Below are 15,648 nucleotides of genomic sequence, written 5' to 3' on the forward strand. Positions count from 1 at the left end.
AAAATATGACAGTGGTTCATGCCAGCAAGAATCTTTTAAACCTTTTCGCCTTACATGGTGCATGAAGCGCACAAACAAAACACAGAGGTCTACCACCAAAGAGAGCTTCTCAAAACATCTTAGAACATATAAAAAAACAACATGTTCAAGAAAAGAAGTTTAAAAATATTGCAGTTCTGTCTTTAATAACTTTGAGGTTGCACAACTTTTGTAACCGATAGTTGCTCTGGTACTTCTGAATCTGTTTTTTCTTACCAAAAATGCATTTTTTAAAATTTTTTTATCTAAACTCTTGACCAACCACATCGTTGGTGACAGCAGTGCAGTCTTGTTTTTGCCAAGCTGAAGGATCACAGGTGCATTTTGGGATGAGACGTCAACATCCAGCGAACGCCCCCCAGTGGTCAAATGATTAACTTCATTAATCAGAGAATGGGTGTGTCTGCCCTGTGGTGACTTCTAAAGATTCAGCGTGACAAACTAACTTAATGTTCATCAGTGCAGACAGAGTGTCTGCACTGCATAGAATGAAGTTACGTTTTGTACTGATTGGAATGTATTATTGCCATGTTGCTATGAATTTGTTCCAATATCTGCTTTAGTGACCATGGTGTCACAAACTGTCCTGATCTAAACTGCATTGATAATCTGTGGAATATTGATAATAGACACAAAAACTAATATTACGAGGTAATCTTGTTTTCCATTCAGTGACACAGGTGGATCGGATCGCCTCCATGCCATGCTGCACTGAAGCAGGAATTCATACCAAAGAAGGTCCAAAATGAGTCATTTTTTAATTTCAAATATATATTTTTTGTTGGCTTTGTGTGATCATGTAAATTTCACGAGAAGCTGAATTTGGTTGTTCATTCGCCACAAAAATAAAAAGCAACTAAAATGCATTTCAGACTATGTTCAGTGTTATATGTTTCACTTTCTGAACCAACTAGTTGAAGCAAAATAACTTTTTGAATATATTCCGAGTTGCGATCAACCTCCAAATAAGTTGATTGGAAGGAGGTTTGGAAATGAAGGCTAAAATCTTTTGAAAGGAAGAAAAAAAATATATCTGAGTAGAAAATAGAAAAGAGAGAAGGTAGGATGCAAGCACAGTGAGAGGAGAAAGGGGGAGAAAAAAGACGTTCGGGAAGAGAGAGGAGTAACCAATGAAGTACTGATTTGTGAGCTAAAACAGGGACATGAACGGAGGAGGATGGTGCGGAGAGACGCGGCGCTTGGAAAAATAAAGCAAGAGCGAACATTTATTCACTTCCACGCTTCCTGTCTGCTCCCACGCGGCGTTACGGTGCCACGAGAGGGTCGTCAGTGAACTCACCCCTCTCTACCTTCTCAGCGCATTTCTGCAGCACGTCGCGGAGCGCGGCTCAGACTCGTCCTGCGTGCGGGGCGCACCACACGGCACAAGCAAACACCCAGCCGGGCTTCTCACGCAGCCTCCGAGTCCGCGGACGGGCAGCCGTAGTTAGAAGCGCTTAAAGAGAGGGTGGTGGGGGGCAAAGGGCCATGGAGAGCGCCGCGAACAGCAGCATCTGCCGGAACTTCACCGACAACGGCAGCTTCGCGGAGATGCGATGCGGCGGCGACGGGAGCGGAGACGACGGTGTGTCCCGGAGCCTGGACGGAGACGCCAACCCCGTCATCATCGCTATCATAATCACCGCTGTTTACTCCATAGTTTGCATGGTGGGGCTGGTGGGAAACGTGCTGGTCATGTACATCATTGTAAGGTAAGAACTCTTTTTTTTTAAAGTAGAGAGAGAAGAAAGAGTGTAAGATGAGGCTTAGTTGCCCTTTTTGTGCCGATTCCAGGCTTTGTTGACGCTTTAAAACTCTTCCAGCCTGTTGCTGCTGGACGAATAAGTGTGCGCATTTGTGCGCGCGCGCGTGTCTAATGGACACGCAGTTTCCAGCAGGACTGCTGTTCGTGCGTAAAATGCGTCTATAGCCTCCCCTCCCACCCCCCCCCCCCCCCTACCCACCGCGCAAAGGGCGACAACCCAACGCAAGTGTAAAGAAACGAACACACTTTTCTTTTTACAGTATGAAATTGTGTCCCTTGATGCGCCTCTTTGATCCACAGCCCAATAACCGAGCGGGGGAAAATCGCATTACTCCCGTGTTGGCGCTGAACAAAAACATGATCCACCGTAAAGCCCCCCCGTGTCTCTGGACTTACAGTGCACGCACGTCGGAGAAAAGCCCATAAATAGTTGAAAAATGCGTTTAAATAAGCAACAGATGGCCACGTGTTTCTCCCTGCTCAGCTTCGCAATTTCAGATTTTACGCACAAGACTGGGAAACGTTCAGTTTCTAAAGAAGGAGCTATTAATGGCTGCATTATGCCCACTATTTTCCTCCTTTGTGCGTAAAATTGGATTAAAATAAACATCCCATTGTGATCCACATGCTATTAATTAACATTTTGAAGTTGTGTGTAAAGAAATGTCAGCTTTGGAGAGTCTTATCTGAATGTCAGCTTCTGCTTCTCGCATGGTAGAAATTTGCTGCTCTCCTCAAACATCAAAAGTTCTGATATCATAATTCGTCTGGAATCAGTTTCATCGATAAGGTGGGTCTAATTAGATATGAAAAGCTGAAATTTGTGTTAGCAAGATGCACCTGGTGAAGCTCTTTCTGGTGGATTAAAGAGTATTAGCTTGGTAGAAGGAACAGCAGGGAAATGACAGATGCGCTTGGAGAAGAACTGGCCAGGGGAGAACACTTAAAGGCCGAATGATCGTCGTCGAGTGTATGCAAGGATTATGTGAGGAGAACTGAGATGAAGAGTTAAGGCTTTCTGCTCTGGTGTGTGCAGAAAACCTCAAGAGAGAGATTCTTGTTGATCTCTTACAGGGGGCAAGCAGCAGCCAGGCAGAAGGCTGGCTTTGAGGAGGTTATCAAGCAAGAGCTTATTCCCATCTGGTGGTGAAGTCCAAACAAGGAAGAGAGTTTTGTGCACCGGTTGACGTTACACAGCTGCTTCGTCTTATCGACATATTAATCCATTTATCTCTGTGTGATTCTGCACCCAAAATTCTTCAACCTTCACGGGAAATTAGGTTTAATGGTAAAAATCTACAAACTGGCAGCTGTTTGTGACAAACAAATCATCCAGAGTAAAACTACAGGTAGTTTTTTTTTTAACATTAAACATAAAATGTTTAATGTTAAATGACAGCTGCGTCTTTAACGTTTGGATGGTTTGCTCATGGGGAAAGCCCATCAGTTGGTTTGATATATTTTTTTGAGTTTGCATGTTTCAACAGAGTTCAAGTCAGGTGATTATGAAGGCCAGATGTCCTCTTTGACCAAGATAGATTTGCTGTTTGAAGGGCCACTGATGCCTTCAAACAAATTACTTGATTTTTGTTTTTCAACCAATGATTGAGTGAATTTTACTCGCCACACACACACACACACACTACAGATTCCCAGTGTCAGTGGCAGCACAGCAGCCTATGAGCACCACTGAGCCACTGCCATACGTCACTCTTTGGGTTATTGAAATAGTTGTGAATTTCTTGTACTTTCAGGCGCAGTGATGTACGACTCAGAGAGCGTAGGGCCTTTTCATTGTTAGTCTGTGCTTTGCTGTTGAAACTGAAACCTATAGGCTGCTGTCATCATGTCTTACTGTGGGTAAGACTACGACCAAAAAAAATGCACGATATTGTTACGATATGCGAAGGCACACGACACACCCGAGGTCATGTGTGTGTGTTGCGTTGTTTCAGAAGTTAAAATAAAGTGCAGCAGCCTTCAATATATATATATATATATATATATATATATATATATATATATATATATATATATATATATATATATATATATATATATATATTAAAGTTGGCTGAGCAAAATAATTCTTGTAAAAATTTATGTTGAACATTTGCAATTTTTGCATATTGAACTTGTGTCTAATCATAAAAAAAACCGTTTTATATAGTATTAATTGTAGCTGTTCTATGTTTTTACATTTTCTGTTTTAATTCACTATAATAATAATAATAATAATAATAACAACACAAATCCTAAGACAGGACATCATCATGTCTGTCTTTCTGACCGAGTGCTAGCATTCATGATGCTAACCTTTCCTTAGGACTTTGTATTGACATCCATTAGTAACTGCATTTATGCCTAACCCATACATTTTCCCTAACACTAAACATTACTAGTTTATTCCCTTAACCAAAACATAATTCACAAATGACCTCCAAATCTAACCTCTGACCCTAAGTAAGAGGTTCCACCATATTGGGACCGGGCTTTGGTTCCCTTAAGACCCGCCGGTTTTCAGAAGCTTAATAAATACACCAGAAATGGTCCTAAGAAACAAGTACCCCCCCCCCCCCCCCACACACACACACACACACACACCAGTTCACAAACTCTCTGCTCCCCCTCTGTGAAACGTTCCTTTTCATGAACACTTTGGATATCTCTTACCGGGCCGACAGACGCTAATCTGACCTCTTCCTCAGTCTGTCCCTGGGTCACATCTCCCCTGACGAATCCGGCAGCACCTGCTGCTGCAGTGGCAGATGTATTAGTAAGTGTGACACATTTTGCTGAATTCACTTGTTGACCTTTTAGCCTTTTTTCTCTCATCTCTTCTGCCCCCTGATAGAGGCGCGGGGCGTTTTATTGGACTAACCCACTGTTCTTCAAGAAAATCAACCGATTGATGTTCACCATCAACACAGATTATTTACTTTTTTTTTGGTTAAATTATGACCGGTCTGCCGTTATACAAAAGTTTCTGACCACCTGACACCTTTGGACAGTCTCCTCTTCTCTGCTAAAGGGCCAGTGCAGTTACTGGCCCTTTAACATAAAACTTGCAACATTTTCTTCCAGCTGACTTACAGGGAAATTCCTCCATGGTCTTTGCTTTGTCTTTGTTCCTTTTTTCTCCTTGTAATGATAATGATAATAATCTTATTTCTAAAAGATGTCGAGTCTTTGACTTTACCATTTTTCTTACATTCAATAAAATCCACTTAATAGCCTCCACATTTTGTCTCGACTTATCTGAAGCACATTGCATGCAGCTGATGAATCCCTTGGCTGGTGTCTCAGACAGCAGCCGATTTTCAAATATGCACTCTTATAAAGAAAACTATTGACTGCAGCTAAGATGAAAAATTGGATTTAGTTTTGAATTTTGATCAAATCTGTGTTCTTTTTTTCTATTTTAAACTATTCTAGGTGCAGTTTTATTGAAAAAAAACTGCACCTATGTTTCAAGAATGTTTAAAATAAAAAGAAATACATGGTATAGCACATTTGTGCCAGATGTTGTCTACCATAAACTAATTGATCACAGCCCATCTGCTCTGCTGCTGGTTTCAAAGTGGGAGCACAGCTGAGATGGAAGTGACATTGTTTGAAATGTGAGTTAGGCACCTTCATTGTTTTTAATCATTGCACTTCTGCAGCCACCGACATGCAGACAGCTTGAAATACAAAGAGTGGAGTTATTTAAATATTCATAAATTCATCCTTGGAAAAAAAACAAACAAACAAACAAACCAGGAACAGTCCTGGATCCAGATCTGGGTCTGATCGTTTTTCTTGCTCTTTTGCTTTACGGGAATTACAACGCAGGTAAAAGCTGAAACCACAATCCATTAGGACTGCAAACAATGTCATTGTTCTCTGCTGCAGCTTTCCATTCATCTTTTCTCTTCCTCTTGTTGGCAGAGTGAAAGTGACCTGCCATTTTGATGATGACAAGCAGTAAATGGATGTTTTCCTGTTGTCTTGAGCTCTCCTTCTCCGTTTTATGGATGTGCCCTTGAACACAGTTTGGCCAGATTAAACCGAGACAGTTGACGGCAGTTTTCTATTTTTATTTTTTGTTCTTGTTTTTACAGTCTGAAAGCCATTAAGCATCTCTCCCTTTTCTGCCACTCGCTTTTTTTGTTATCTCTCTCTGTCTTTGCGGTTCCTCTCCTGCCCTCCGTGAAACTCCGCAAACTTTTGCTGCACAAACGGAGATGACCGGAGAGCTGCACGCCTGATTGGGGGAAAAAAATCGATTCTGGTTGAGCAGAAGGGAGTTTGAGCTCCGTAAGGAATACGCTTCCTCTGCCGCCAGAGCAGATTGCTTCCTGTTGCCATGGAAACACTGGGAGGTGTTTTGCGGAGCCAGACGACGAGCAAAATGAGTCCGCCACTTCCCCCAAAATCTCCTTCCTCCACTGCCCATCCAGCAGCATGAGCAGATGTGGCCGTGGTCGGTCTCTTCCAGCAGCTGCAGCGTCTCTGAAATGCATATTGAAAGAAGAAAACGTAATAAGCTCCTGCTGGTCTGGATTCATATGGATTGTTTTTTTTTTGTTGTTTTTTTGTCACAACAAATGCTGCCTTGCGAACGTTTGTTGAGTGATCTTGCAAGATGCAATTGAGCACAAGAGTCTTTAAACATTCCTCATTTTTGAAATATATTTCTCCTCAAAGGAGCCAGAGCCTCCAGATATCTTTATAAAAAATCATTTTTATTTTTTTTTGCTTTGGACTTTGGCAGCTGCAGCTTTTTTTTCAGTATCTAACCATTCGATGGGGAATAAGTGAATAAAATTGTATTAGTATAGAACATTTAAATGCAGGGGACATCTTGAAAACATTTCACTTAAGGAAAAAAAAAAGCAACTAAATCTAAAGCCTCACTCCAACAAGCGGTATATAAAACAAATATAAAACAACACATCAAGAGAGAGATGGAAGGAGTCCCTTTAATATCCTCAGCCGTGTAGCTGAAATGTCTGAGATGTGATCTTTGAGCATCTAAAATAAGTTAGTCCTGAGTAGCTGGGAGATGGATCAAAATTGACAAGGTAAAGTAACATTTAAAAACACTTCTGACAACGATGGTGAGTCAGTGCAAAGATGAACTGGAGATAAACAACAAGCAGCTTAGCAAAAAAAAAAACTACTTCGAAATGGATTTGTGGGAACTTTGTGTTCACAGCCTCTAATAAAGGCTCAATTTGTTCCTAGTGTTGTTTCAAATCTCTGGAATGAAAACACAGATTGGTAAATGTGGCTTAACAGGAAATTGTCTCTCTTACGTCGTCTGTTTGATGGATGTTTTCCCATTTTTAGATTTGTTCTCGTGTGTTTTTGCATGGGTGTGTCTGAAAAGTTTTTAAAAGAAGAGAAAATGCTCATAAAATGAAGCATGCAACTAAAACTAACCATTAATTACAAACAACCACAGGAAAAGTGACCATAGTGGCTATTTTAAAAGCAGTAAGAGCGTCTCATCGTCTTCACAGTTTTCCTGTTACGTAATGAAATTTCCACAACAGCTTGACGCCAATATCGCACTTCTGAATTTTTAATGATTATTCTTTTTATATATTTCAGCTCAAACTGAATGCTTAATTTACCTTAGTGGGTTCATTTTTTATCATGTTTGAGTTACAATTTTCATTCATTTCCACTCTGATGCAAAAGAATAAAAATAGAATAGGTTGGAAAATTCAACTTTTTCAAACTTGAGTCATTTATTGGAGGTTTCTAAGAAATCAAACAAGCAAAAAGCAAACTTTACCTTATTTTTCTGTTTTACTGTATCACAGTTTTACACATTACTCATCTGTATCATCTGTTTTCTTTCTTTTTTTGACAGTATAATATATAAGGGGTATTTTAGAAGATTTTACCACTGTACATTTGCTTCATAAAGCTTCTGAGGAAAATGCAAAAGTATTAATTAGGCACTACAAAATGACAATCAAAATTTGGCTTAATATAAAGTGTTTTAATGACTAAAAATAAAAAAGACTGAGAATTTATTGATGTTTTTTAACTGATAAGATTTTTGTCGATTCTTTTAGGTGTTGTCTGTTTTTGATTGTTGCTTTAAAGGCTCTCTTGCAGATGTTATTGCAAACATGAGAGCAAAATGTTTTTTTTTTTAAATAATGGTCAGGCGTCTTATCACTAAAAGAAACAACCTAATGAGACGGAGGAGGACACATTAAGGCTCATCGTTATTTTGGGCTGTTGTTGGATTCTTGCATTTGTGTTGCTACTGGCAAACGTACTGGTACTTTGTCACAGTTATCTTCCTTAATAGTTGATGCTTCGGGGCTGTTGTTCGGGTTTCTTGATTAAAAAAAGAAAGCAACCAACAGCTCTGTTGTAGCTGCAGGGGTCGGTGGTGGTGGGGATGGATCTGTTTGTCTGTCTGTACAGCAGCACTTTTCAGATCAAGGCCATTTCTATCTGCCCATATCCCAAACACAAAAGGCATTCATGCCTGAAACTGTTTGTCTTTAAACTTCTCATCCTGTCCTTGTCCTTAGCTGTAATTTGACTATGTGGTGGCAAAGGATGATTATGTAAACACTTTAGGGACACTAATTAACTGGCAGGACAGGCTCCAGTTTGACAAACAAAAATCAGTTCACATGTTTTATTTTACGTCCAGTTTATATTCGTTTTCAGTTATTGAGTGACAGGCTTATTCATTAAGGGTGTTGTACTTGGACAAATGTGTTTTGAATAAGTGCAAGAGGAGTTAAAAACTGAGAGTCTGCATATTTATTCAGAAGTGAGGGAACAAGACTCCTGTACTATAATCCTTTTTTTTTGTTTTGTCAAGTTTTTCCAAAGCTTGTTGAGTTTCTCAGAACATCTAATTATACTTTTCAAAGCTTTCTCTTTCCTTTGGGGTCCAAATATGATGTGACACAGAAACCCTTTACTTTGGGCAGTTAGTAGAGTTTAGAAGTGATTCCAGCTCAGGATATGCTCTTTTATGTCCTACTATCATAAAAGTAAACATGTAAAGCTGGAAAAAAAATCTACTTTAACCAAGACTGTGAGCTTTGATCAGATGAAACCAGCTTTTCAACAAAAAAATAAATAAAAAACTGATTGTAACTATGGAGACACAAAGTGGGAAGAAAATAATGCCCACTGATATCAGATATTGTTAAAGATACTGTGGGGATTCTTTGTCTGTAAAAGCCCTTGAAAATGTCTTAAACTATTGAAATATCAGGTGATCTTATATAAAAACCATCATACATAAAAAAAATTTAAAAAAACATCTGGTGACCTGTTAGTATCACAAGATCTTTATGCAAATACATGGGCAAATAAACACAGAAACAGTCCAGCAGACACAAGCTCAATATTTTTCAATGATGGTCTGAACAACCAAACTGAAGCTGAAGACGGTAAAGGAAACAAAATGAATGGATTTCAGCCAAAACTGGGATTGTTCCAAGCAGTAACAGCACCGGGGGGTTTGAGGAAAACAGTTATACTCAAATTAAAGGTTGGATTTTAACAAAATAAATACATTTTAAATTCTTCTTCTTCTTCTTCTTCAGTTGAAACGTAATTTACATTAGCAATGTGTTTGTATCTCTAAAAAAAAAAAAAAAGACACGGTTGGGTTAAATGCCACCATCACAGTGTAGATCTGTTTTCTACCTGGAGCTTCAAGGCTGCCAAGGTGACCAACACCCAGGAGGTTAAACATGGAGTTTCCCACCACACCTAACCGTGAGCGATCACTTACATTTTTAAACAGAATTAAAGTTCAGACCATCAGCTTGCACAAACCGCCCGTGGTGTTGTTTCTTGGGACGGGGAGCCTCTGCAGGAAGCAACAATGGACAGATTCAAACACTTTTGCAGCGTTTTACACGAGGGGATTATTACACAACACACCAACTTCAGCTTCTGAAATAGTTTCAGACGCGTCGCTGCAATTAACAGGAAATGGGACGAAAGAGAACGCCTCGGAGCTAATTAATGCAGATTAGGGCTCAGTGTGTGAGCACGATGTCGAAGCAAATCATCAGGATCACCGCGTTCGCTTCAGCTCCTCTCCGTCGTGAATGGGAAACGGCTCTGATTGCTTTGCGTTTCCACGGGTGATGATGGATGTCTTTGCTGAACCTGCGACGGCGCGTAATAAGATCCCTCAGTCGCGGTGACGACGACGTGCCGCTCTGACCCCGGCTCTGCAGCGCCCGCACGACGTGCGACGCGAACGGTAGCTGGTAGCCCAGATGACGGCGCCATAATTGCCGCTCGCATTCAGATTTCACACCTCAATTATCTTTTTTTTTTTTTTTTTTGCTTTCGAGTGCAGGCAAGCTCATTTGGCACAGATGAGTCAAGACAAACACGTGAGGGACTAACCTGCGCATTCGGCCATCATAAAAGCTGCCAGAAGAAGAGAAGCACAGCGGAGAAACCCACAGAATCCAGCTTATTGTTTCTGTTTTAAAAAAAAAAAATGTGGCAAAAACGGAGTCAGAGGTTATACATCTGGGTGGCAATTATAGAAGCTAATCTTTCTGCCCTCCCTCGCTGTGTTTATGAGTAATTAGGTTTTCAGTGCTACCGGGCCTTCTTGGAGAGTTGGAGCTCTGTCTGTTTATTTCAGCAGGTTTTCTGTTGAGTTACAGACAAAAAAAAAAAAAAAACACAACAAAGAAAGAAAGGGAAACAAGGAGACCAAAGAACTGCCGGGGGAAAGTGGATACAGTCATTTTTCTGAGGAATGAAGCAAGAGTCAGTGATGAATAATTAAACTGAGCAAAGAACAGACTCATTTTATGTTTTCTTTTTCCTAATCAAAGACTGATGGACGTTCTTGGCTCATTTTTCTGTCTGTGATTTACTGTCTGATTCGCTCTGCTCCTGCTCTTTATATTCTACAATAGGAACTGTAAAACATGCATTTTATTTTATTTTATTTTTTTACGTCAAAGCTGACATTTTAAATAACCAACCAGAGGGGCGATTTATTCAGCCACCGAATCCTTTTGAAAGGTCAAACGTGAGGAATCAAAGTGCTGCGTCTTGCAAACGTAGTAAAACTCCTTAAACCTTTTAACATTTTTTTTCCTGCCGCTGCATCAAACTTTTCATGCACCTTTTATTAGCGATTTACATGATGGCCCCACACAAAGCAGCTTGTAGCTGTCACATGAACGGAGAGACACATGGCTTTGAATTCTCTGCAAAAGAAAATCTGAAAAAGTATGGCAGGCGTTTATATTCAGGCCCAGTTGGTCAATACTTTGTAGAATTGCATGATTGGATTTTCAATCATTTCACTGAACTCCGATCTGGAGCCGCACAGAATTCTGGGGGATGTAGGCAGAGGAAAGACCTCTCAGAGGTAGCTAAGCAAGGTGGGTGGCATCGACTGACTCTCCTACTCATTGGTTACCTAGCAACAACCTGTTGGGTAACTTGCGCAGCAGCTGTTTTCGGTTTTGCCATCGTGCCTCATAACCGCTTGAAAATATAAAAACGGTGCGAAGAGAAAGGAGAAAATGAGCACAACAGCTCGAGAGGAAACTGGGGATAAAACAGGAAAATGTCGTGTTTTTTCCACTGTTTGACAGCATTTAAGATATTTTAAACAAAAAAGCTATTAATAATTATCAATATTGACTAATATTAAATCCTCTTTCCCTGTCCCAAGTCCTTCGCAGCATCTGACACGTCCTCCTCCAGGATTTACCCATCGTCCTGTTATCTCTGAACATTTTCCCACATTGTCTCTACGTCCCACAGCTTGTAGCAAACATTAACTGGGACTTTCTTCTATTTTCAGATGATGGATTGAACTGTTCTCTGTGTTCCCTTGAGGCATGGGGACGCTGTTTAAATCTAGCGTCCTTATTCCTGACCTGCTCACTGTTTTTTTTTTTTTTTTTTGGTTCACTAATGTTCTCCAACGAACCTCTGAGGCACCCAGAGAAAAGCTGGAGCTGTAACGCGATTAAGTTTAACACAAGGGGACTAACTAGATTATTTCTGGAAGATTTAGTTATCAGACTAAAGAGGGATAAATAAAAATGCACACCACACTTTTCAGATTTCTATTTGTAAAACATTTTCAATCATTTTCCTTCCACTTCACAAATTGTGTCCTGCTTTGCTTTGGTATAGAGCATAAAGCAAAAAGCTTGTGGCTGCAACAAACAGGAGGGTCCAAGCTATTAGTTTGTTGAAACATCTTGTGGTTGTTTGTTACTGCAGTTTGAGAGGGGTGACAGCCCAAAGGGCCCCTGACCCTCAGGTCTGTTGTCCATTAAAAGCTGCGTTCCTAGGCAACAAACAGAGCATCTGGAGTCGACCTCATACGCCACTTTCATTTCCACAGAAGGTAATCTTCTACAGGAGTGATTAAAAGGATGGAGTCTGTATTACCATTGAAATTGGACAGTATACTCTAAAGTAGTCTTTCTTTCTTTTCCTTCAAGTGTTTTTTTCTCATAAACCTTCAAAAAGTATTTGCCATGAAGGTTGTGCTTTCGTAACCTTCATACTTCATGTTTTTTTTCCCCCACACAAAACCCTCTGTCTCCTCTCAAAAAATAAAATAAACATCTGAACAAGTGTTGAGTTTCTAACCCCTCATTCATCTAATTTTTCGTAGACATTGATCTCAACTCCTCGCTCGCAGTGCGAAGGGATCAGCATTGTTCCAGTGTGTCGCCTCTCAATGCTGATGCATGCGATGTCAGTGATCACATGACGGGTCCGCAGAGGAATAAATCACTGAATCGTTGCATTTAGATCAATGTTTGTGCTGCATCCTGAGGCTGTTTGGCCGTTTCGCATTACATCCACATCCTGAACCGGCAGGAAGGAGTGTTGATTGTTGTCAAGCCAGAGGCACCGGGCGCTTATATTTGTCAAATACATTTCAAATTTAGAGTTGAAACTCAAAATGGATGAAAAAATAAAAGTTGCCAAAGTCTGATTCTTAAAGAAGGGCTTTAGTTTTAGGTAATTATTTGTTCAGGTGGAAAGAAAAATGCTCTCAGACATATTGGTGGTTTGATTCAACAGAGCAAAGAGTTAGCATTCCATCTATCTATCTAATAGAAGTGTGTGATATTGCAGATTTTACGTATTGATCTGATACCAAGTGCATACAAGGCGTGTATTTATACTTTGAATATAAGTTTCATACATCGTCAAAGTTCTTTGTGCTTTTTATTCCTTTGAATTATTTTGTTCAAATTAGAATAGAATATAGACAAAGTTATCTACAAAATACTTTAATAACATATTAACATGATTCTGTGCATTTTCCCAAATAAAGAAAGTGTAAAATATAATTTGGGGAGAAAAAAAAAGATGGAATCTGATACTAAAGCATCGATCTTTGCACACTGCTATTGATCCATCCATGCATGCACACAATTCCTTATGGGGCCAATTTAGCTTGACAAATTAGCATCATCGTGTGTTTTGTAGCCAGGAGAGGAAGTCAGAGCTGATGGAGAAAATCCACAGCAGGACAAGGAGAACCTATCAGAACCCAGGACCTTTTTGCTGCAAGGCAGCGCTGCTAAAAGTTAAAATCCTGTTTTTACAGTCGTTTTTTTGAGGCTTACAGATGGTTATGAAGTCCTTTGTGTGTCTGTCACTTTGTTCCAGCTGCAGATCTGGCACCATTTCGGCCTGACAATCCCCCACACACACTTGTCATCTCTCTAGTTTTTTCAGATGTATAATTATTCATCCCGGTTCTGTCAGTTTGACGCATCTGTGATTCACATGTTCTGTGACAACGCCGACAAAGCATCTTGTCCAAATCTGATCTTCTGTCAGAGAATATTTTTGTTCCTCGTGGAGCTTTGAAGCAAAAATGGCGATTTAATGAATGAGTAGAGAAATTATGATTAAAACACACAAACTTCTTCTCCCTGTATCAGTTTAAATGCGAGAGTTTAATTCACAGGCTTGTTGGTAAGTCTGTTGTTTTTTTTCTCCCTATAAGAAGTGAAGCAACGTGAAACGTCTCAATGCAGGATTAAATAATCAAACAGAGAATCTATGTAAAGATGTGCCACATGTTCTCTTGCTTTTGTAAATAGTCCAAACTCACTGTCTTCATATTTTGACCTTCAAGTTACAATTGACCACTACGGCCATTATATGCCAGAGTTTTGCTTAAATGATCACAGTAAGATCTGGGCCAATGGAATTGTAATAAAACTTTGTTTTCAGTCAACTTTAAATGTTTTTGCTATTTTTATATACATAATTCAATGAAAAACATTATTTATTGATAGAATTAGTAGTAGTAGTAGTATTGCCTCCAGCATAATGACTGTCTAATCTGACCACTCTGCTCTCAGACTCTCCATGACGACAGCCAGCAGCCCCCTTACTCCAAGAGGGCGGCCTGCACCACTTTGGTGCATGCAATCAATTGCAATCTTTGTAGATCGTGTGCAACATGCCCACTTACTGCGGTACAATTTTTCTTTTATTTTTTTTAGCTCATGCAATTTGGTTCTCCTTATTTGGATTCTTTACAGATCAGGCCCCAAGATGTCACACTTGATTCACTTCATTTAACCCTTCTGTCCGTATCGCAGGTGCAGATTTTGCCTCCTGTCTTCTGGAGCTCCTGTGTTGAAGTGAGGCTCAGTGCTCCTGTCTTCAAATTCAAACAGTGAGTCTGCAGGGATTTTATTGGCAGTAGAGTCTTTATGAAGTTGTAATAAATCTCTGAGTCTAGGTTTGCACATTTAGATTGTGGTTTGAGAAAGCTAGCCAAGCTGCCTCAAACATTTCTGCATCTTCACCTGCTTTGAATCTGGAGTTTTATCAAAAGGAATCCTCTTTTCTTGCACAGATTAAATGAGCACAGTGGGAGATTGCTTTCTACTTTAGCAAACGTGCGCTCCTCCTCCTTGTAAATTAGCCGAGTTGGTTTGGCCGTCTGACCAGGATGCCTCTGGGGCACGGCTTTTCAAATCACGCAACTTTGAGATGAGTCACTGCTCCAGCGCATAGACCTTTGGTAGATAAGATCAGGGGATAAAATCAGCTTCACATACAAGCATCGGCCAATCACAGAACTCCCAAAATTAAGGAAATCAGGCAGTCGTGTTTTGGACGTTAGATCGTATGAACAAAGCAGACCAGATTTCTGGTCCTGCCACCAATACCTGCTGATTTCTGTCCTCCACCAACTTTCTCCGGCTTTGTCTGAGGGAATCTCCAGCCTCTTCCAGGCCATCTGGATGATCTAATAATCTGTCCAGGGAGTTGCGAGTCAGCCGAGAGATTCCACCAAACTAGCAGGGAACCTGGTGAAGCTGTGAGACACGGCAGACAGAGCAGCTACATAAGATATGACAGAACATTGGCTATATTCTGAGATCTTCATCAATTATTATTATTAGTAAATGAGCTAGGTTATGCCGAATCATGGCTACTAATAAAAATTCTCAGTGAATTTGTACAAGCTGGTTTGCTTGAAGAAGGTTGACATTTTAAATGTGTTGAATCTGCTAAATATAGAGGGGGAAAAAATCCTTCTTCATGGACCTTCAGAAACAGCATTCATTGATCAGGACCAGTTTAATATTCAGTGCTTTGGCTCCCAAACCTGGCCAATAAACAGCTCCCAAACCTGGCCAATAAACAGCTCCCAAACCTGGCCAATAAACAGCTCCCAAACCTGGCCAATAAACAGCTGATTCTGATTCCGAAAAGAAGGTATTTTATTTTCAGGATCATATTCAAAGAGTAAAACCAATTCTTCCATTACGCACTCACATATATTTCTTTTGATTTTTGAGATTATTGCATGCAGCTTGGGA

The 15,648-nt window shown here is 40.2% G+C and overlaps 1 protein-coding gene across 2 annotated transcripts in view; it reads left to right on the forward strand.

Annotated features, from left to right (window-relative positions):
- Positions 1 to 1,018: 1,018 nt before the first annotated feature.
- The window catches only part of oprm1 (opioid receptor, mu 1), a 31,080-nt gene continuing 16,450 nt past the window's right edge, over positions 1,019 to 15,648 (forward strand). The window contains exons 1-2 of one of the 2 annotated variants that reach the window (XM_017309115.2): positions 1,019 to 1,751; positions 14,416 to 14,492. In XM_017309115.2, the coding sequence (XP_017164604.1) occupies positions 1,596 to 1,751; positions 14,416 to 14,492 (233 nt within the window). In that variant the 5' untranslated portion in view covers positions 1,019 to 1,595. The remainder of the gene's footprint in view (positions 1,752 to 14,415; positions 14,493 to 15,648) is intronic. The other variant, XM_008429198.3, reaches the window with a different exon arrangement.

Source organism: Poecilia reticulata, chromosome 15 (genome assembly GCF_904066995.2).
Source record: "Poecilia reticulata chromosome 15, P_reticulata-male-v2, whole genome shotgun sequence".
NCBI lineage: Eukaryota > Metazoa > Chordata > Actinopteri > Cyprinodontiformes > Poeciliidae > Poecilia > Poecilia reticulata.